This window comes from Pipistrellus hanaki (genome assembly GCF_964339955.1).
Source record: "Pipistrellus hanaki genome assembly, chromosome: 5".
Taxonomy (NCBI): Eukaryota; Metazoa; Chordata; class Mammalia; order Chiroptera; family Vespertilionidae; genus Pipistrellus; species Pipistrellus hanaki.
The window spans coordinates 22,306,432-22,328,524 of NC_140507.1; the positions used below are offsets into that span (position 1 = coordinate 22,306,432).

The 22,093-nt window shown below is 40.4% G+C and overlaps 1 protein-coding gene across 2 annotated transcripts in view; it reads left to right on the forward strand.

The window, feature by feature from the left end:
* The window catches only part of PRELID2 (PRELI domain containing 2), a 54,927-nt gene that overhangs the window by 15,077 nt on the left and 17,757 nt on the right, over window positions 1–22,093 (forward strand). For both annotated transcript variants that reach the window (XM_084883181.1, XM_084883182.1), the window contains exons 4-5: window positions 1,665–1,825; window positions 11,114–11,219. In XM_084883181.1, the coding sequence (XP_084739307.1) occupies window positions 1,665–1,825; window positions 11,114–11,219 (267 nt within the window). The remainder of the gene's footprint in view (window positions 1–1,664; window positions 1,826–11,113; window positions 11,220–22,093) is intronic.

Consider the following 22,093-nt stretch of genomic DNA (forward strand, 5'->3'; position numbering starts at 1 on the left):
TGCTGCCTGGAGTGCCCTAGAAACCAGCCTGAGGTCAGGCATGAGAAGTAAAGCTTTTTTTTATTTTTTATTTTATTTTATTTTTTTTAAGATTTCTTATTGGCTTCATAGAGAAAGGAACAGAGAGGGAGGGAGAGAGAAACATCAACATGAGAGCAAAACATCGATTGGCTGCCTGCTGCACGCTCCCTACAGGAGATGGAGACTGAAGCCTGGGCATGTGCCCCAACCTGGAATCTAACCGGCCACCTTTCAGTGCAAGGACTGACACCCAACCAACCCAGCCACACCAGCCAGGCCAACCTCAGTTCTGGCAGATGCCACTGGAGATAGTTGTTTTCCTGTCTGGCTCTGTGTCTCTCTCTTTTGTGGATGACTCTTAGTGGACATAGAGCTGGTCTGCACTTATTTTAAAGATACCATGGACATTTGACATCAAGTGACCATCTTTCCTGATCTGTCCCTGGTTAGATGTAACTCTTAAGTAAGAATGGTCAGAGGTGAGCAGACGGTAGATGTTTTACCAGATCTTTAGTAGGGGAGGTAAAAGCTTCCGTGTCTGTTTCACTCTCAGAAGTGAAGACCCTTATTTCAGGGAGAGGAATGCTCTCGGTGCTCTCCGTGAGCCTTTTTCTGTATGTTTCTGTAAAGTGATGGTGTTGGTGATGAAATCTTCATGATAGCAAATTGTTTTCTTTCTTTGAAATCCTTCAGCACACTGGTGATTGTTGGGAAAAAAGGTAAGTGGAGATTTTAAATCACATTGCTCCAACTGTAGAAAAATTAGTGACAAGAGCCTTTTTGGCATCATTAGGAAATATGAAGAGAGCATCCCGATTCACAGTTATAAGATTTCTCAGACGTTTGTTTCAGCCTGGGAGCGATTCTGTGTGTGACGTGGAGCCCCGCTGGGCTCCTACCCACGAGCTTGGAAATGACATTGCTGCGCCGTCTGTAGGAAAAATGGTGGCTTCTATCACTTCTGTCACATCCTTCAGTGGGAAGGAAGGTGATAACACAGTGGAAACGAGCTTTCTTTTATTTTCCAGGGGGTAAAATGTGTTGCAATTTGTGCAGCAAAAATTCTTACTAGCTTTTTCCGCCAAGTGCGTGCCCTGCCTGCCTTTGACCTATATACATACTTTGAATCTATTATTTAAAAAGGCATTCAACTTTGTGTTGTATCTCAATCCTTAAATAATTCAAGGACACCTCTGACTTGTACAGTTCTGCCTTTGCAGTCTTCCATGTCTCCTCACCTAGGAAAGCATACATTTCTAGGTGTAGTCAGAGTTTAAAATGAAGAAAATATTTTACCTGATATTGTCCTGCACATGAGCCCATAGTTGGCCCAGTTAGAATTCGTTGATTTAAGGCCATAACCAGCCCTAGAGGCTATGCGAAGAAGGCTGATAATTTGCTTAGTGCTTAGCCATTAGGGAAATCAGGCCAAGGACTGAATGGCCTGCATAAATCCCGGGCCATTTGCACGTCCTCACCAGCACTTAGTAAGGTCATAGTATGTTTGATTATCAAGGACTTACAGCCACATATTAGGATCATTTCTCCTCTTAATTGTCCAAGACTGAAAGCACTTCTGGGTGCAGTCTTTATGTAGCCTGCTCTTCCAAAATTGAGAAAGCTGTCCTCCCTCTGTTGGACAGGTGAGCATTTTAAAGATACCTGATATCCAGTTAGAAGAGGAATCCTGGCTCAATCCCCAGAAAAGAAGCATGGCTATCCAGAGTCACTGCCTTACGTGGACACAGTATGCATCCATGAAGGAAGAGTCTGTCTTCCAGGAAAGCATGGAAAACCCAAATTGGTAAGATCACCTCTGTGTGTGTTGTGTGTGTGTGTGTGTGTGTGTGTGTGTACGTTGGGTGCAGGGATGCACAAATGAGCACATGTATTAAAAAGCTATAATGTGTACTTGCAATCTATATAATCTTATTAACCAGTGTTACCCCAATACATTTAGTAAAAAGCACCTATGATTTCATACTTATAACCTCTGTTTACTTCTCACATAAATGACACATTATTGATTTGTAAGCACACAGGTAATTAATGAGTAGATTTCCTTGTGGAGGGAAAACGATAGAGCTCACCTCCTTTCTGGCCACCCTGTTCAATCCTGGTGTCTTTTGCCTTCTCCAGAGGCAATGAGTGTCATCACTGAGTGGAGTATTTTTCTGGACTTTAAAAAAAAAAAAAAAAAAAAATATATATATATATAAAATTGGCTTTTTACAGAGAGGAAGGAAGAGGGATAGAGAGTTAGAAACATCGATCATCTGCCTCCTGCACACACACACACACACACACACACACACCCGCACTGGCGTTGTGCCCGCAACCAAGGTACATGCCCTTGACTAGAATCAAACCTGGGACCCTTGAGTCCACAGGCGGATGCTCTATACACTGAGCCAAACCAGTTCCGGCATTTTTCTAGACTTTTAAGAGATACCTCTAGGTACTCCCCTGTGTACTCAGAAAGCCTGCATAGTATAGTTTCATATATCTGCTTTTACATACATGCTTTCATTCTGTGTGAAACATTGTGCCCTTATCTTTTTTGCATAATAGAATGTTTCTAAACTTTATCCATAACATATATATATATATATATATATATGCCATATTCCTTTGAGCTGTTGCATCATCTTCCACCTTATGATTACACTATATTCTATTTAGCTTTTTCCTTTTTGACAGATGTTCTGGTGGTTTTCATTTTTTTTTAAAATTATAAACAGTACTGCAATATTGGTAAGGCTTATAATCCTCATAAATGCCATGTGAATGTTTCTCTAAAGGAGAAATTTTAATTCTCAGGTTTATTGAGATATTGTTTACATATAATAAAATTTATTCTTGCCCTAGCTGGTTTGGCTCAGTGGTTAGGTAGGGGTGTCGAACTCAATCAGAGAAGGGGCCAAAATCTAAAATCCAGCCTAAATCGCGGGCCGAATGGTTTACTGAACAGTCATAAACTGACAATGTCATAAACTGACAGCGGAGTGCAGTGATGACAGCGCGGTGCGGGCCACATTGCAAGGCCTGGCGGGCTGGATTTGGCCCGCGGGCCTTGTGTTTGACACATGTGGGTTAGAGTGTTGGCCTCTGGACTGAAGGGTCATGAGGTTTGATTCCCAGTCAAGGGCAAAGCACCTCGGTTGCAGGTTTGCTCCCTGGCCCCGGTTGGGGCATGTGTGGGAGGCAATCAATTGATGTTTCATTTCTCTCTCTCTCTCTCTTTCTCTCTCGCTCTCTCTCTCTCTCTTTCTCTCTCTCTCTCTCTCCCCCTCTCTCTCTTTCTTCCCTCTTCTCCCTCTCTTCCACTCTGTCTGAAAATCATTGAAAGGGATATCCTGAAACAAAAGACTGCATGGGAGGGGAGGGGCATCGGGATAAAAATAATTGGAGTATCCTATCAAGGAGGAGGTACTACACACCCTTTCCCTCTTCACCTTGGTGCCCATTGTCTTGGTCATGCTTTGGAAGTAATAGAAACCTACCGATGCAAATGAATTCAGGGATCTCTGTCCACGAGCGGGCCTTCCATGGAATAGGAGCCAAGGCAGCCTCAGAGTCTCTTGTCTTGTATACCTGGCTCAGCTGGCTAACAGTCTACAGCCTGCTTTATTCAGCCAGCCCACCTGGCTCCTCTAGACTTCTACAGGTCCTCATCCGATACCACAGTAACTGGCTAGATCTTGGGTAGAATCCCACCTCTGAACTATGATATATGCCTTTGCACAATTTACCCCACATCTCTAAGCCTCAGTTTCCTCATTAGTATGAAGGGGATTGCTGTGACAGTCAAATGAGAGTAGTCGATAAATGTTAATGTCTAGTATTACTACCTTTATTGTTGCTATTATCAGAATCTTAAAAATCCACATGACTCCCATCTTTAGCATGCATTATGTTACTGAAGAAACAGCGTTTATAATTGTTCCCATTAGGCTGCAGGAAGGTGTTCCGTGTTGTGACTTTGAGTTCCTTCAGCACACCCTCTCGGGGCTAAGAGCTCCTCAGTCTGAGAGGCATGGGAGGGAGGAATCCTTCCATGTTAGGTCCAGTGTGAGATTTGAGCACTGGAGTGAAAGCATCCAGAGTTAATGCAAGCCTTTGGCAGGGACCAAATCCCCTGTGTTCTGGTTTTCTTCCTGGTCCGGGCTGTGACTGTGGCTGCCATAGACCCAGGGGCATCACGCGTGGAGCTCCGAGGAGCTGCCTGTTTCCAGAGTCAGAGATGTTGGGCCAATGCATGGCTTTCCCTTTGACACTCGTCCCAAATTGGAGAGTAGAAAGAAAAAAAAAATAAAAAATTGACATCCAGCTCTTGTAGGAATGTGCTCTATTTAATAAGTGGGACAGGACAGAGGCATTTGCCTTTGCTAGTGGAGAATGGAGTACATTGCTTTAATTTCTCAGAATGCGAAGTCATGGTTTCTGCCCTCTGAAACCCTACATTCTGAGATAAGCTTATTCATTTCTTATGATTTTGGGTTTGCTTCCCTTCTTTAAAAGATATCTGTTAGTTTCTTATTCTTTTGTTAGTTTTTATTGGACTATGTGGGAGTATAATGGGTATGCATTTGATCTGTCTTTAATAATGGACTTTTTACCTTATCCAAGTAATGCAATTCTAAAAGATAATCATCTTATAAAAGCATTTTCTTGGGTGTTGCTCTTTCACCATAGCTGTTTGGGTTTTTGCGATAAGCAGTAAGGTTTTTCTTATCTAGAAGCAAGATTTAAGCTTTCCCATCAGTGGAGACTCCTATGTTTATGATGCTGGGGAGCTGGGGGTTTTGCTTTTGAGTAGCAGGACCATTCTTCCATACTCAGCATTGAGCATTTTAATGCCAATGTCTTCACCTTCCCATGTCTTAAGAGTTTCTGCTTATCCATTGATGCTTACAGATGCAGTTTCTGAGATTTCAAAGTGCTCAGCCTAGTAGAATATGTATTAATCACATCTGATATGTTGACTCAATTTTTATTTTTAAAAATATATATATTTTATTGATTTTTTTACAGAGAGGAAGGGAGAGGCATAGAGAGTTAGAAACATCAACCAGCTGCCTCCTGCACACCCCCTACTGTGTGCCGGTAACCAAGGTACATGCCCTTGACTGGAATCAAACCTGGGACCTTTCAGTCCACAGGCCGACGCTCTATTCACTGAGCCAAACCGGTTTCGGCATTGATTCAATTTTTACAAAATATCAAAGACATTTATCCTGAAATACAGTGAAAGAAACAAGCCAAAGTCCAACTTTGCACACAGATTAAATGAATGGGATGAGCAACTGTTCTTAGTTCAACGAATTTCCCTTATAATTGAAGTTACTCCTATGAATAGTCTCCATTCTAACAAATAAGGTAGGTAACATTTAGAAACTTTTGTGTTTCAACTCCTGGATTAAAACATCCCAAGTTTCGAATTTTTATCAGGTGAATCACAAATCAAAAATGTGCATGTTTCAAGGGGGTAATATTAGGGCATTTTTCTTTGTGTATCTATTTTTTTCTTACTCTGAAATCTTGTATTTGTTTTTGTTAAGTTGGACATTTTGTTAAGTTTCATGTGTTTAGCACAGGCCTTTTTAGTTGACTGCCAAACCTGCTTTCACTGAGATATGAAAATACTCTGGCTCTGTTAACTTGACTTGGTATTATTTCGAATCTCTAATCCTGATGATAAAGAGCACAAGGGTATAATTATCTAGTAGCCTGAATAAATATCACTGTATTTGTCCCAAAACACGACTCCCTGTGCTCACATTGACCTGGATTTCCGGGCCTTCTCCGTGTAAATGTGACATCTGGGCAGGAGCCTTCTTTTTGGCCCAGTAAGACTGTTCTCCAAAAGATACTCGCTTGCTTTTTATGTCTGTGCTCACATAACAGGTCTCTGTTTTCCCATTCTGCTGTACCCGTACCTTCAGTGTGTATCTAGCATGGTACTTGGCTCTTAGAGGAGACTCTGTGGCCATTTATTGAATGAATGATGAATGACCACCTGCTCTAGGAGTTACAGATAGTGCTCTTCATGGGCTGATGTGGGCACGAAGGGAGGGACCTGAAAAGGGATGGAACCAGCAGGAGGGGCAAGTGCAATTGGGAAAGTCCAATAGGATTTGGTAGGAGATTTGATGTAGAGGGAATCCGGAACCATTCATACGGAGACCTGTTAATGGTGTAGCTGCTTGGATGCTGCCATGGCGTTTGGCTCTGGGCTAAAGGGTAAAGCTGGCCGAGCTCCCTCACAGAGTGAGGTTTAATAAGATAATAAATGGAGATGTTCCTCGCTTGGAGGGCATAAGGCACTAGATAAATGCAAGTTGTTGTTGGAACTAATGGTGAATATAAATGCTGTGTTCAAAATGGGGTGATTCCTTAAAGTACTAACTTTGAAAAATGGAGTAAGCTGCTTTATTGCAAAGGATGGTGATGATTGAACTGGAAACAATGATGTTCAGCCAAGAGAGCATTCTGTGCCATTTCCAAGTAAGAGCTTTGGAAATATTTTAGAGAATGCCTCTGGATTTATTTTTCATCCTCCTACCCTTTAGTTTAGTTTTTTTTTTTTTTTTTTTTTTTTTTTTGAGTTGTGTGTTAATGCAGGCCTCAGGGGGGAGGGAAAGCCTGGAGATAATTCTAGTCCTGGGGACTTGGGCTGGCTCCTGGAAATCACTGTCTTTAAAAAGTCCTCCAGCCTTAGCTGGTTTGGCTTAGTAGATAGAGCTTCGGCCTTCAACTAAAGGGTCCCAGGTTTAATTCCAGTCAAGGGCACATGCCCAGGTTGCAGGCTCAATTCCCTTTAGGGGCTGTGAAGGAGGCAGCCAATCATATTTTCTCTCACCATTGATGTTTCTATCTCTCTCTCCCTCTCCCTCTCTGAAATCAATAATAAATATCCTTGAATGAGGATAAAACAAAAAAAAGTCTTCCAGGTAAATCCGATGAGCAGCTCAGTTTGAAAACCCCTGATCACCTGTCTGCATGCTGTGGGCTCAGGGATGAGCAAGCATCTAGCTGGCAGGGTCGACTAAGACCATCGGAAAACACAGATATTTACATTACGATTCATTAACAGTAGCAAAATTACAGTTATGAAGTAGCAACGAAAGTAATTTTATGGTTGGGGGTCACCACAACATGAGGAACAGTATTAAAGGGTCGAGGCATTAGAAAGGTTGAGAACCACTGCCTAGAGACTCTTGTGCACATAATGTACCTGGATGCGTTATGCATATTTTCATTATAGCACCATTGATAATAGCTCCAAACTGGGTCCATTCTAAATGTCCATCTTCAGTGGAGTGGATATATAATTTGGAGAACTTTCAAACAGTAGAACACTATGAAGCAATGAAAATGAATAAACAGTAGCTACATGCAACAATATGGATGAGTCTTAGCTGAGGTCATGGGCTTTATTCTCTAAGTAAACAGCCAATGATGACATCAGTGTGCGTGTGTAGGACACTGACTCTGGGCAGTGTGGGTGGTAGAGTCCCCGCTGGAGACAGGGACCCATTGGGAGGCAGTGTGGTGGTCGTGAGGAGAGAAAGCCATCAGGTACCGTAATTAAGGAGACTTTAAGTGAAGGATAAGTCAGAAGTTAGCATACTCCTGGGTTAAAATGGTTCTTGGTAGCACAGAGCCTTTAAAGAATAATTTTTATTTATATAAAAATAATCATCAGGGCTTTATCCTATATAATATAAGTATAATATGCAAATTGATCCTAACAGCGGAACAATCAGAACGACTGCTGAACCAGTCACTATGAGGCGCACTGACCACCTCTTGGTCCCTTTCCCCTGCCTGCAGGCTCTGATCTCCTGAAGGTGAACGGGGAACCTGGGGTGGATGGCGGGGCACGTCGGCAGCACCATGTTAAGTCCCTGCCCTGCCAGTCACCTTCCCACACAGAGGGTAACCCATGGTGGGGGTGGAGGTGGAGAGAGGGTGGGAACAGCCGACCTCTCAGTCCCTTCCCCTGGCCATCAGGCACTGATCACCCGATGGTGAAAGGGGAACCTGGGGTGGGTGGTGGCAGGGGTGGGTCTGGTGGTGGGCAGCCAGGGAAGTTGGCCCTGATTGCAGGCCACGCCTAGGGACCATACCCGTGCATGAATTTCATGCACTGGGCCTCTAATTATTTATATTTTGGCCTCTAGTTATTTAAATTATTTATTATTTACATTGGCAAGTAATACATATTTATTATAGAAAATTAGTAAAAAGAGCAAAGTAAATAAATACAACCTATAATTCACCTATAGATTTTCTTGTCAATATTTTAGCTGTCCATTTGTTGAAACTCAGCCATTGGCAGTCACAAGGGAGAGAATGACATTGACTGTTGAGAGATGTTAGAAAGAAAACAAACACAACCTGTCAACTGATTGAATGGATTGATTGGAAAGAAAACCATATAACATGCTGCTGAGACTTCTAAGGGCATAGACTAGGAGGATGCTTATGTCATTAACTGAGGTAAGAGCAGGACTGGAGTTTTGAGATTTCGGTAGAAAATGAATCTGCCTGACATAAGGTCAATATGACCTTGGGCAAGTTCTTTAGCTTCTTTTTATCATAGTTTTCTCAGTAAGAAATAGAGCAAATTTAAGAGGAACAACCTCAGAAGATTATATAACATCTGATAGAAAATATACACTGTTACTATGCAGTTTTTTGAAGAGTAGGTGTGACCCAGGTATATTACATCATAAAGGAGATGCAGTCCTTCCTTTAGGCTTAACAGATAAAAGACAGGTATAAGAAAACTTGAATCTCCTATGTCTCTTGAGGGAAACAGAACAGGTCAAGCTTAGGCATGGGAGAACGCCTTAGGGCCAAAGGCACAAAGAACTAAGGTTACATAGGGCGGAAAAAGGGAAGCCATCAGGTGATTAAGGAGACTTTAAGTGAAGGAGAAGCCAGAAGTTAGCATACTCCTGTGTTGAAAATGGTTCTTGGTAGCACAGAGCCTTTAAAGAATAATTTTTACTTATATCAAAGTGGTCATCAGGGTCTTATTATCAATATTTTTGGTGATTGTCAAGTAATAGATATTTATTATAGAAAATTAGTAAAAAGAACAAAGTAAATAAGTAACATATATAATTCACCCATAAATTTTCTTGTTAATATTTTAGCTGTCTGTTTGTGCGTGCATTCATCCATCTATTCATCCTTCCTCCTCCTCCTCCTCCTCCTCCTCCTCCTCCTCCTCCTCCTCCTCCTCCTCCTCCTCCTCTTTCTTCTCCTCCACTTCCTCCTCTTCCACCTCCTCCTCCTCCTCCTTCCTCAAAAAGGGCTGAAATTAAACTGTATATTGTTGTGTAACCTGCACAGGAACTTACATGGAGGCTTCTCTAACATGAGGGATTTAGGTTAGCTCTGTGTAGTAAGAAGCAAATATCTGATGTGCTTTGTCAGTGACTTATTTAGAGAAACTGCAGCATTTTCCTCTCTGGCAATCTTGAAATATAATGGAATAAACGCTTATCTCGTTGATGGCAAGGGCAGGACCCCGCTTCACTGTCCTGTTATTATCCCGTATGTGGGAAAACTCTGAGCATGCTTTTCTGAGCACGCATTTCTCCCAAAATGGGTGAAAAGAAATATCATTTAGAATGTGATGTAAGAGAGACTTTTATTAATCCCTCACCTATAATTGCTTTGAGGACTGAAGAGTGCACCTATCCCAAGAGAGTAAGACTGCACAACGTTTTATTTTTAAGTATTAAAATCACTGTTAAATTCTACTCTGACTAATCAGGAATAAAGACAGGAAAGATTAGTGTCACATGAGCAAATAATTTTAAATAGGCTTAAATCTAAGAGGTGGAAGCTGCTTTGCCTAGATTATAACTATTTGCCTAGACCATTTATATTGGATTGGCTAGGATAACTGTGTATGTGTGTGTGTGTGTGTGTGTGTGTGTGTGTGTGTGTGTGTGTGTATGTGAGAGAGAGAGAGAGAGAGAGAGAGAGAGAGAGAGAGAGAGAAAGAGAGAGGAGACAGTGTTCTGAAGGCTTTGTTTTTCTGTATGATCTAAATGTAGTCTACTGATAAAAAAAAAGGATTGGGGAGAAGGTCTAATTCAGGGGTCTTCAAACTTCAGCCCGCGGGCCACATGCGGCCCGCAGAGGGGTCTGATCCGGCCCGCCAGGTTTTTTGGGCAGTGAGCGCAGCCGAGGTGTTACAGTAGGAATTAGTAGTAGTTCATATAGTCCGGCCCTCCAGCTCTCTGAGGGACCGTGATCTGGCCCCCACTTTAAAAAGTTTGAGGACCCCTGATTAATTGTTAGATAACTATCGGGATTGGAGAAAAGGTCTAATTAATTAAGTTAGTAATTATTGTTACTAAAATCACAGCTTTTTGGATTCATAGTTTTCTCTGAACATTTTTCTTAGTGTCAGTAAATGTGCTTATATATGCAGACACACACACACACACACACACACACACACACACAGAGGACATGGTTTCTATCTCCTTTCCATAAAAATCTAAGTAGAGAAATTATTTCCTTTGTAGACTCTTTTTGATTATAAAAATTTAAATTAATTCATTCAGCCTGGGCATGAAGAGAGTAGTTGAGCTTCTGAAAGGTCTGACCATCACTCATTCAGAAATTATTGTGTTTTTTTCTGCTGTATTGCAAAATATGCATTTGTAAAAAAGCCTCATGTTCCACAAAATTACACTCTTAAAATATCCTATTGAGATGTAGTTGACATATAACATTGTGTAAATTTAAGATGTACAATGTAATTATTTGATATATGTGCATAATGCAAAATGTTACCTTTTGTTTTGGTGATGGTGAGAAATTTTAAAATCTACTATCCTAGCAACTTGAAACAAGTATTCTCTAGTTTGAATAAGACTGTGGCTTCTGTTATATAATCTGTAAGTCTTTAATGAAATATTTTATTGTAACAGGCAATTATTGAGTTGCTGTGGATATAATTTTGTGATGATTATAAGTGGTAATTAGGCTTTGGAAATACCTGTGGATTAAATATCTGAATGTAGAATGACATAAAAAATTATACTTCTATTTTTTGCAGGACAGAGTTCATTCAAAGAGGCAGGATTACAATCACAGGGGCTGGCTTTCTCAACTGCATTTTGGAAACTTTTGCCAGCACATTCTTAAGACAGGGAGCCCAAAAGGTAAGCTTGTTTTCATTTGGAACCAACATTAATAATTCTAAGAAACCATGGATATTCCCATTGGACTCTTGAATAAAGCTCCTATGCATACATAAGAAGAAAAAAAATACAGTTCATAAACAAATATATGCCAAAATAATCACTCTCACTAATCTTATATAATAGAAGCCTAATATGCTAAGTGTCCAACCATTTGACCATTCGACCAGTCGCTATGACATGCACTGACCACCAGGGGCAGACACTCTGACCCGTAAGTTAGCTTGCTGCTGGGGTCCGGCTGATTAGGACTGGGGAAGATAGGCTTTATTTCCTTTGTAGACTATTTTTGATTATAAAAAATTTAAATTAATTCATTCAGCCTTGGAGCCCTTCTGTGGTCTCTCCTGGCCCTCATCATGCACTGGTGGGGTCCCTTGGCCTGCCCTGCCCCCTCTCACAATCTGGAGATCCCTTAGGGGATGTGGGAGAGCTGCTTTCAGTTCTATCCCCACAGGCCAGGCTGAGGGACCCCACCAGTTGCACAAATCCATGCACCGGACCTCTAGTTATTATCTAAATACAAATCAGAGTAAAACTAAAATACTATCTGTGCTCCATTACATTAAAAATATACCAGTGAAGAGTATGTGGTCATATGGAGAATACTTGTAGTCTAATTAAGAGAAAGAATCAGAAAGAATAATTATATTTATTGTATATACAATATGATGACAACTACTTAATTTATAAGATAATAACTGATATTTATTGAGTGCTTACTGTGTGCTACTCACTGTAAAAAAGAATTTTTACTTATTTATTCCTTGCAAATCTTTGAGAAAGCTATAATTTTGCCCTGATATTAGGGATGAAGAAGACATAGAAATCCGGAGCTCCCTGTTGTCCATTACTGTGGTTTTCAAACTCCATAACTGGGGAGCTTAGGCTTCAGGAAGGTGATTCAGAGGCCACCTTGGTGTTCAGGGTTCCTATGTACCTGTTTTAAGTAGAGCAATTTGGTTTTTAATCCAATATGGTATCGCATGAGATTCATATGTCCTGTATTCTTGCCTGTAGCAAAGTCTAACGCATGCATCTTCATATGCCTATTGCAGGTGTTCTGCAGTGGTTTTGAATTATTTAATATTTATTTTATTTATAGTGTGTTATTTATGATATTATTTTGTTATTTTTAATTGTAATTATGAGCATAATCACTTATTCCCAGGATTTACTCAAAACTTGTGCATATGTTACTGGCTGGTCTGAGGACTATTGTTATGACACCCAAAGATATTACAGACAATGGACCTTTGTCTTTAGTTTGCAAGCCTAGGTTCAAGAATGAGCCTGAACCACAATGCATTAGTCTGGAAGACTGAGAGGGATGAATGAGTGTTTGGTACTGAGTTGTATCCATAGACAAGTCAGTACCAAACACTTAAATATTGCTGAGATTATGATGTTCTCCTGGCCCAGATTAGCTTCTGTCCAGACTGGCCTAGCCTGTTTCAGCCTGGGCATGATGAGGGTAGTTGAGTTTCTGAAAGATCTGACCATTGCTTATTTAGAAATTATTGTGGGTTTTTCTGCTGTATTGCAAAATATGCATTTGTAAAAAAGCCCCATGTTCCACAAAAGTACACTCTTAAAAATAATAAGGCTGATGAGAAAAATAATTTCAGTGTCATGTCCCTGCCTGAGTTGATTTCTTGGACGTTGTTTAGGTCAGGAGTGGCAAACTTGTCTTCTGTAAAGAGTCAAATGAAGCCGAAATCGGTCTGGCTCAATGGATAGAGCGTCGGTCTGCGGACTGAGAGGTTCCCAGGTTCAATTCCGGTCAAGGGCATGTACATTGGTTGTGGGCACATCCTTGGTAGGGGGTGTGCAGGAGGCAGCTGGTCGATGATTCTCTCTCATCGATGTTTCTAGCTAACTATCTCTTCCTCTCTGTGAAAAATCAATAAAGTATATTTAAAAAAAAGAAAAAGATGAAGTTAGTCTTTGTGGGCCAAGAGGCAAAATTGAGCTATTTTGTAGGTGTTTTATAACAAGAGAGAAACCAATTTGCACACATTTTATTACAAATATAATAACAGTAATTGAGTATACTTTTTTGGTAATATAGCTCTACTAAGAACATAATTCTTAGAAGAATGGAATTAATATTTTTGAGGGTGATATAACATTTAGCTGATCTGGAATAAAAAAATTAATTCTTCCTACTATCAAATTGGTTGTAAATGTTTATTTGTAAAGACTGTTCTTATCTTATGAACCCTACAAACACAGGTAATGGGCTGGATTTAGCGTGTGGACTATCTTAGACTATAGTTTGCCAATCCTTGCTTTGGATAAATAAATAATGTTTGATTAATCCAAGTAGGCATACAGTGGTTGTACATTTTGATCCTGTGAGATACATAAAGTAGGCATTATTATTCCCATTTTATTGATGAGAAATGTCTTGAAGAGATAAGTGCACCCAATATGTGCATGGCTGCTTGCCCGCTTCCTTCCTTTACAAGTGCATATTGAACACCTGCTTTGTGCTAGGCACTGTGTTATGTGTGGGCTGACTGGATCCCCTCAAGATCATAGGTCTAGCAGGGGGTGGAGTCTGGACTCAAATCCCTATCTTTTATCGATAAGTTTTACCTTTTCCATTTTATCAGAAGTGGCCTGGCCTAGTGCAAGCTTTTGAGGAGTGGGGAATATCTGCCCTCCCCCAGGTCTCTGGCCTCACAGTACGTTTGTTTCATGCTCTTGAAAGCAGAGAGGGGATTTTATTAACCTTAGTTCTAGTTCCCTTCAGCACATAGTACCATGGACAGCGCTCTGTACATTTCCATAGAAATGAGTAGTGTTCCAGTTGGTTTCTGATGACTACTGTCTGGAAATAATCAGGGGACACCAATTTTAAAGTGAGGAAGCCAATTGATTCCTCTGTAATCTCACTCATTATGCTCAGAAGTATGACTATATTCTTTTCTGCCAGCTTTTTCCAAGTTTTCTTTTCTTTTCTTTTTTTTTTTTTAGAAGCCTCGTTTAATTAGCTTTTCAAGTGTAGGAGCCACTCATGCCTAAGTGTCTTTTACCTTTTATTCAAGTGGTGATATTTTCCAGTGTCAGCCTGATTTCCTGATAAAGCCTTCACAGCTGAGCCTGCATAAGTGGCTTTTGCGGAGGTCACCACGAGTGTTTCAGGTGACTTTATTTTCACTTTAGAACTTTATCCCTAAGGCCGTTGAGTGGTGGTAAAGGTGGGATCTGATATCTTTTTTTCCCCCCAGAAAGAGCAAAGTCAGACACTCACAGTATTTATGTCCCTTTGTTTGTAAATTAAAAGCCAGCCCTGGACACAGATCTCTAAGTTGAGGTCACGTGTGTTTCTGTGCCTCTGGGGACTTGGTTGCATTTCTCTTCTCCCTCCACAGGTGGCCCATTGATCAGGGGCCTTCTGGACAGTAGTGCTGACTTTTGTACGTGATTCGGTCCCCATGTGCTCTTGGAATGTGAATACATGGGTAGGAGAATGGGGATTGCCCCTTCGTACTCAGGTCAACAAATAGAAGCAGTTCTGAACTTCCAGCCCAGCAGAGCGCACTGTCTTTGTGATGCAGCACAAGTTGTTTCACCCCCCTGATCCTAGGTTTAGTTGTCCACATGTGGGGATTTTAACTCATTCTCACTGAGAGGTGTGAAAATAGTTCTTGAAAACTTTCAGTATTGAAGAACAGGGTCAAAATATACATAAGATATTCTCTTTGTTCTTACAAATTAGAAACAAAATCCTACTCACTCGCTTCTTTTTTATACTTTATTTTTATGATTACATTTTTGTCTTGCTTTGCTTTTACTCCTTAAATTCATATGCGTACACACTAGATTTTAAACTCAGAAGTTCAGTTTCACAAACACTTTGGGTGTCAGCTGAGGCAGGCATAAGCTTGTCTGACTCCAGAGTGTGCTCTTGGTGACTACACCATAGCTGTTCAGTGGTGGTAGAGGTGGGATGTGATGTCTCTGCCATATCCATGGGCTCTGCATCCAGCCGCTTGTGTGGGGCAAGATGTGTGAGGAGATGTGTGGTGTCCATTAAGGATGGGGCAGAGCCCACAGCAGCAAGGAGCTCAGTCACAGTGGAAGAACTTACAATTGACCAGAGAAGTGAGGGGCCATGATGTTGTTACTTGCAAGAGCCCTTGATTGGCTACAGAGTGACCTCTTGCAGAGCCCCTGACTCCAGATGCCTAAATGCTGTTGAGGGTGTGTTTGGCTGGCATTTCTGGCATTTTTACTATAATGACATATCCTTTTTTAAAAATTTTTAATGGATTATGGATTTGTTGTGCTTCTTGTTTTGAAAATATCTCTATATTAAGAAAGATATTAAAATGTATATTAATTTTTTTATTATGGTAAAATATACATGACATAAAATTCACCATCTTAATCATACCTAAGTCTACAGCCCAGTGCCACAAAGTACATTTGGTGTTGTGCAGCCATCACCACCATCCATCTCTACAGCTTTGTCATTATCCTAACCAGAACTCTGGACCCATCCTATATAATATAATAAAAGCCTAATATGCAAATGGACCAAATGGTGGAACGACCAGTTGGCAGGGGTTGGGGTGGGGAGTGGGCAGTGCCAAGGCAGGTGCCAGTGGGCAAAGGGAGGGGACAGTGATTGGGGAAGGGGCAGTGGCAATGAGCGGTGGGAGAGGGGTGATGGGCGGGCAGGTTGCTCACTGGGGAGCAGGCCTAACCCATCAGTTGGACATCCCCGCAGGGCTCCTGGTCCGTGAGAGGGCATAGGATGGGCTGAAGGAACACTCCCCCCTCCCCCCCCCCCCCGCCCCCTGAGTGTATGAATTTTCATGCACTGGGCCTCTAGTCAAATAAATTCCCATTCCTTTCTCTTCCAAGCTCCTGGCAACCATCATTCTATGGTGTTTTTTTTTTTAATTGTCACTCAAGGATGTGTCTTTTTATTGATTTTAGAGAGAGAGGATGAGAGAGAGAGAGAGAGAGAGAGAAAGAGAGAGAGAGAGAGAGAGAGAGAGAGAGAGAGAGAGAGAGAGAGAGAGAGATGTGAAAGAGAAACATCAATCATTTGCTTTCTATACACACCCCTGAGTGGGGATTCAACCTGAAATTGTACCTGCAACTTTCTGTTATATGGATGATACTCCAACCAACTGAGCCACTGGCCAGAGCCACCATTCTACTTTTTGTCTCTATGAATTTACCTACTTGAGGTACTTCACACAACTAGGATCCTACAATATTTGTCCTTCTGTGTCTGGCTTATTTCACTTAGCCTCATGTTTTCAAGGTTGATCCATGTTGTACCATGTGCCAGAATTTCCTGTCTTTTTAAGTCCAAATAATCTACTGTGCGTGTATATACCCCATTTTGTTGATCTACTCATTCATCGACAGAAACTTGGGTTGCTTCTACCTTTTGGCTATTGTGAATAATGCTGCTATGAACACGGTATATTGATATCTGTTCACATCTCTATGTTCAGTTCTTTTGCTGGCTTATATGCTAATTCTATATCTAATTTTTTTTTTGAGGAACTGCTTGAAAGTTTGTTTTCAGGATAGCCATCTATCTTTGCCCATGACATAATGGGGCATAGCATGACTGCGTATTTTTATCAAGGCTGTACAGAAGAGAGTACTTTACATACTCCACTCCCTGCTGCTGACACTACTGAGTGTGCCTGACAGCGCCTTTCCCCAGTCTCAGGAGCATTTGTCTGTCTCCTGACTCATCACAGTCTCTGTCTTTCTGTCCTGATTTCATCTTCTGGTGGACAGTTTTAACCCAGATGGGCCGGAAGTATTGAAAAAGTGCCACCACACACAAGTAGCACTCTGGGTGCCAAATGTGCATTTTAATGTGCCCCGAGATAAGCAAGCACATTCCAACAGATCAGGGAAAGGGAGGGAGATGTGAAGGAGAATAGGTACTAGCAAGGTGGCAGTCTGGGACATCCGGAAGGCTTCACACACATTTCTGCAGCGCAGGGGAATGGCCAATGACTGAGAAGCCAGGAGGGGAGGCACTAGGCCAGAATCAAGCCTGACCTCAGGGATCCTCAGAGAAGGAAACGGAGATCAAGGCCTTTCCTGGGGCAGGCATGGCTCTGCAGGTGCTTCTCAGTTTTGGGAAGGCATTTCTTAGACCAATGTTGCTCAACGGTTTTTCCATCATCACCCCCTCTTCCTAGGAGCCTTCAAAGACATTTTTTTCCTAATCTCCCTCCCCCCCATGAAATTTTAATGCCTAGATATATTGATTATCTGTTTATATGCTGTATGATGTCTGCTTTGTACACAAAAAGTGTTATATATTTTTTACTCACATGAACAAATTGTCACCTTATTTCGATATTACCCCATTGAGAAAGCATACTTTGTGCTGAGTTGGGTATAACTATCTTTTGGAGTTTTGGCCTCCATTTTTCCAACTCAGAACAAAACATTCATCCTCCACCCTCCTAATCCCCCCCAAAATTCCAAACCAAAATCAAAAGGACTTTTAGGTGAACTCTGTGTGGTTCTTGCAAGTCCCATAGTTTACTTTTCTGGGAGGGGTTCAAGAGATACCATGGGTTAGATGCAGATGGTTGCCAGAGGGAGGAAGGTTGGGGAACTGCATGAAAAAGGTGAAGAGATTGAGAAGTACAGATTGGTGGTTACAAAATAATAAACTACAGCATAGGAAATGTAGTCAATAATATTGTAATCGCTATGTATGGTATCAGGTGGGCACTAGAAATATCATCAATACACTTTGTAGTATATGATTGTCTGACCACTGTGCTGTACACCCGAAGCTAATACAAAATAATATTGAATATCAACTGTAATTGAAAAAAAATGTTATACACTTTAAAAAAGATATATCATGGGGTCAACCTTGTCATGCAAAGGTCCTCTTTCACCCAGTTGTCTGAGTAATTAGAGCTGACTACAAACCCTGGGAAATGCACAGCTCTCATTATGCACTTGCATAGAGGCTTGCTTCTTTCCCCCACCCTAAGTTTGGGAAATGCATTTTCAATGTGTGATAAAATAATTTGTTATTTCAGCCACTCTCCTGGCAAAGCCCCATTATTAGTTTGGTCATTATTCTTTTTGTGTTGATCGGGAGGATGAAGCAGAGAAAGATTGAATGCAACAGCAGGTGAAATATTTGTCGCTGAAGCAATCAATGCAGGCAAGTCAAACAATTTGAACTTCGTCTTTGAAAAAGGTCTGGTCTGGACATGCTATTGCTAAAGAGATCTGAACATGCTCCCTTGGGGTGTGTGCTTATTTGAGCCTTACAAAAATCCATTTTAATAGTGGAAGATAACTCCCTGAGCCTGAACGTACTTGTATATATATGTATACAAGGACATAAATACGAGGAGGCAGGGATCACTGGGAACTATGTCAGAACTGCCTGCCAGTCTGACCTGAGCCAATGGTATGCTAAGTTGCATACACAGGTGTTCAGCTCTTTTTTGGTCCATATTGGGAAATGATCATTGAAGGTTGATGAGGTTCAGCTGCAACACACAGAGACCTTTCATTAATCATTTTTTCCCAAGTAGACATAAAATAGTTTATCTGTTGTGTAAGTTAACTATTAAGTCTGTCTTTTTGGGTACTCTGACCACAAACCGCATGAACTGTTCTCTGAAGCTAGACCTGACAGTATTCCAAAGGCAAGGTTCAGAGGCTGTTTTACAGATAGCATCAGGCAGCCAGAATCTTCTGACCCAGTGGCTGGCCCCAGGACCATTTAGACATGTGGCATTGTGGGTGGCATTCCTAAAGTTTGAGGGTGAAGGGCTTGCTAGATAGAGTCTTACAGCCTGATTTTGCAAGGATGGGTATGTCTCTAGAATGTAAAGCTAATCTCCACATCTTAAGTCACACTAATTAAATTACTGAGAGTCCATTTCTAGCATTCATTATGCTGGTTAGCAAGCCTCTCATTTTACCAGTACAATTTCACAGTTTTAACATTCCTTATGCTAATTATAAAAATCTCTAGTGTCACCATGGATAAAGTTAAGTTTCTGGAGAGTGAGGTTTTTCATTAAAATGCTCATAGCCAATGAGCATTCATAGCTACATAGTATGTAGCCTGCATTAGGGCAACTGACTAACTGCTGTAAACACATGAACCTTAGTGTTATACTGAATGTGCCGAAATAATTTGAAGCTAATTATAGACATCCTAATACTCACATACCAACTCCTGAACTAAAAGCCTAGCATGTTCTGCCTTTACAAAGATTATTTAATATGAAATTAGATTTTGACTGTATATTTAACATAGAGATTAAATGTGAAATTTTAGAGCTGGGCCCCTTGGTCCATGATCTGGTTTTTGCATATCCCAGGTATCACATTTCCTATCGAGTACTTTCAATATTCTCATCTGTAAAATGGAATGATAATAGTCCTACTTCACAGAGTTATTTTAAGGATTAAGTGAGGATACATAGATGAAACATGCCTGGTACATAGAAGAACTCCAGAGATTATTAGCATTTAGAGTTCTCTGATAAAAAAGCATATTTTTATAAGTAAATAGTCTTATTAGTACTGATTTGGACAATTTAGATAGAATCAGTATAAGTCAAGTTTACATTGTTTCTTTTAAAAATTATTTTAAAAAATTTTTTTAAATCTATAGTCATAATACTCAGTATATGCACATTTTGACTTTTTGGTATAACCTATGTATCTATGTATATTTGCATATGTATGTATATGTACATCTTTTTAATAACAAAGTTGGATCATTTTTTTCATTTAGCCCAGCTTTGTCATTTGTGTACATATTGTGCACATTTCCTGTTCATTGCATGTTCCTTGAAAACATACTTTTTGATATTTGATACCTTCATAATATTCCATTTTCATAATAGTTCCTATTGTTGATTTCTATTTTTTCACTATTATAAATAATATGATAAATCTGTGACTATAAATGCTTGTATATATTTCTGGTAGCTTCCTAGATTAAAGCACATTTTTAAGATCTTTGATACATATCACCAAATTTTCTTCCCAAAAGAATTCTGCCAATTTATAGCTTCCACTGTGAGCTTACTGTGTGTATTACCAGTTTTCTTGCTGTATGACGTGATCAAATGACTTGACCTCTTAGAATTTCCATTTGTTGACAGGAAATCAGGGCTATTTTACTGTCACAGGATTGCTGTGAAGAAAAAATGAAATGGTTAGCTTTAGTCTGCTGATTTCTACTCGAATGTCATTAGAAGTTAATACTTCTGTCATTAAGTAGTTATTTGACCCCAGTTCTCCTACAAACTTAAAATATATATATCTACACTAATAAAAGAGAAAGATGCAAATTGACCAGACCTTTGTGATGACCATCAGCCAATCAGGAGTGAATATGCAAACTAACTCTTTTCATTGTGTTACCTTGGGCTAGTTGTCCTGAGCTGCTCAGGTCCTTGCTGTGAATTGAACGTCTAGTCCATATATGTGCATGGTTGTCACAATCCTAAAAAAGAGTGGATATTTCAACACCCCAAAAGTCCAAGATAAAGGAAAAGAGCAAAGAAAAGTCATTTGAAAGAATAAGTAAAAGTCACAATCTGACATAAGAACACCAGTGGAGGATTCTGCCAATTAAATACTAGAGACTTATTTCCTGCCTTGTTATATGAAGTTTTCTAAGACTCTCTCCATTGCTTGAACTACTTGAAAAAATGGATGAAATATGTTCTGTCCCTCCAGGTCCTGAGGGTGGATTTCCCAGCTCTCTATTTACCTCTCTGGATAATACTTTTTAATTCCACTCTTGAGTGCTCCAATAGATTGATTTACTCAATATTTATTCATTAGATGCTGTGAGGATATTACCAAGAGTTCTGATTTTTAACAATTTATTTGTAGATCAGTTAAATAATATTACCTGTCCTTTTTCTTAAAATATATTCTACTCTCCCCTCCATCCTCTCAGCTCATCCTGCTGTTACCTCTAGAGTTTTAGTCCCGAGGAATGTAGCCTTTGCAGTGAAAACATCTCGGTAAAACAGAGTATTCTGTTCCTCTCACTGAATTTAAATCCATGCCTTTAGCTTGACTATGAGACTTAGGAATCCGAAATCCCCCAATGGCTCATTTGAATTCATGGGTGTTATAATGGACTGCTCAGTGATAAAGCTTTTTGGAATCCCTTAAATCAGCCAAGTAAAATGCAGGGACTTTGTCTTCTCTGAAACCAGATGAAAACTGGGATGTTAAGCTCTTACTCGAAATGACAGAACTGGTTTCCTGAGCACAGTGTCACTATCTGGGTAGTGACAGGACATCCTGTCTCCACACAGTGCAATGAGGAGCGAGCAAGTCAGGAATCAGGGATTCTGGGCTCTGGACATACTTTGTCTACATGCTAATGGCCATGTTGCATGAACTAGTTGCTCTGAACTTCACTGTCATTTTTTGTAAAGCGAGGAGATCATTTTCATTCTAACATTGTATGATTTCTTTCAGCCTGCCCTCTTTCCTCCCAATGTGTAAATACCAAAATTTAAAAAATTTGTTTAACAAGTAGTCTTTAATACTGCACAAAAATTCAGGAGTTTAAGGTAAGTATGGATTCAAGACTTTCAAGGCTTGAGGTGGCAATAAACTATTTAAAAAGAAGAAATATACTTTTATAAAATACTTGTTAGTATGAGGGGATGGTTAGCATATGGTAAGGTTGTAACAATTTCATTTAAAATCCTACTCTATGTTGTGACACGTGTCTATTTATTGGCTGCCAATAAGTGACAAAGCTAGAATTCCAGGTGGTTGGCCTCAGAGCCAACCCACTTAACCGTTGTACACTTTGT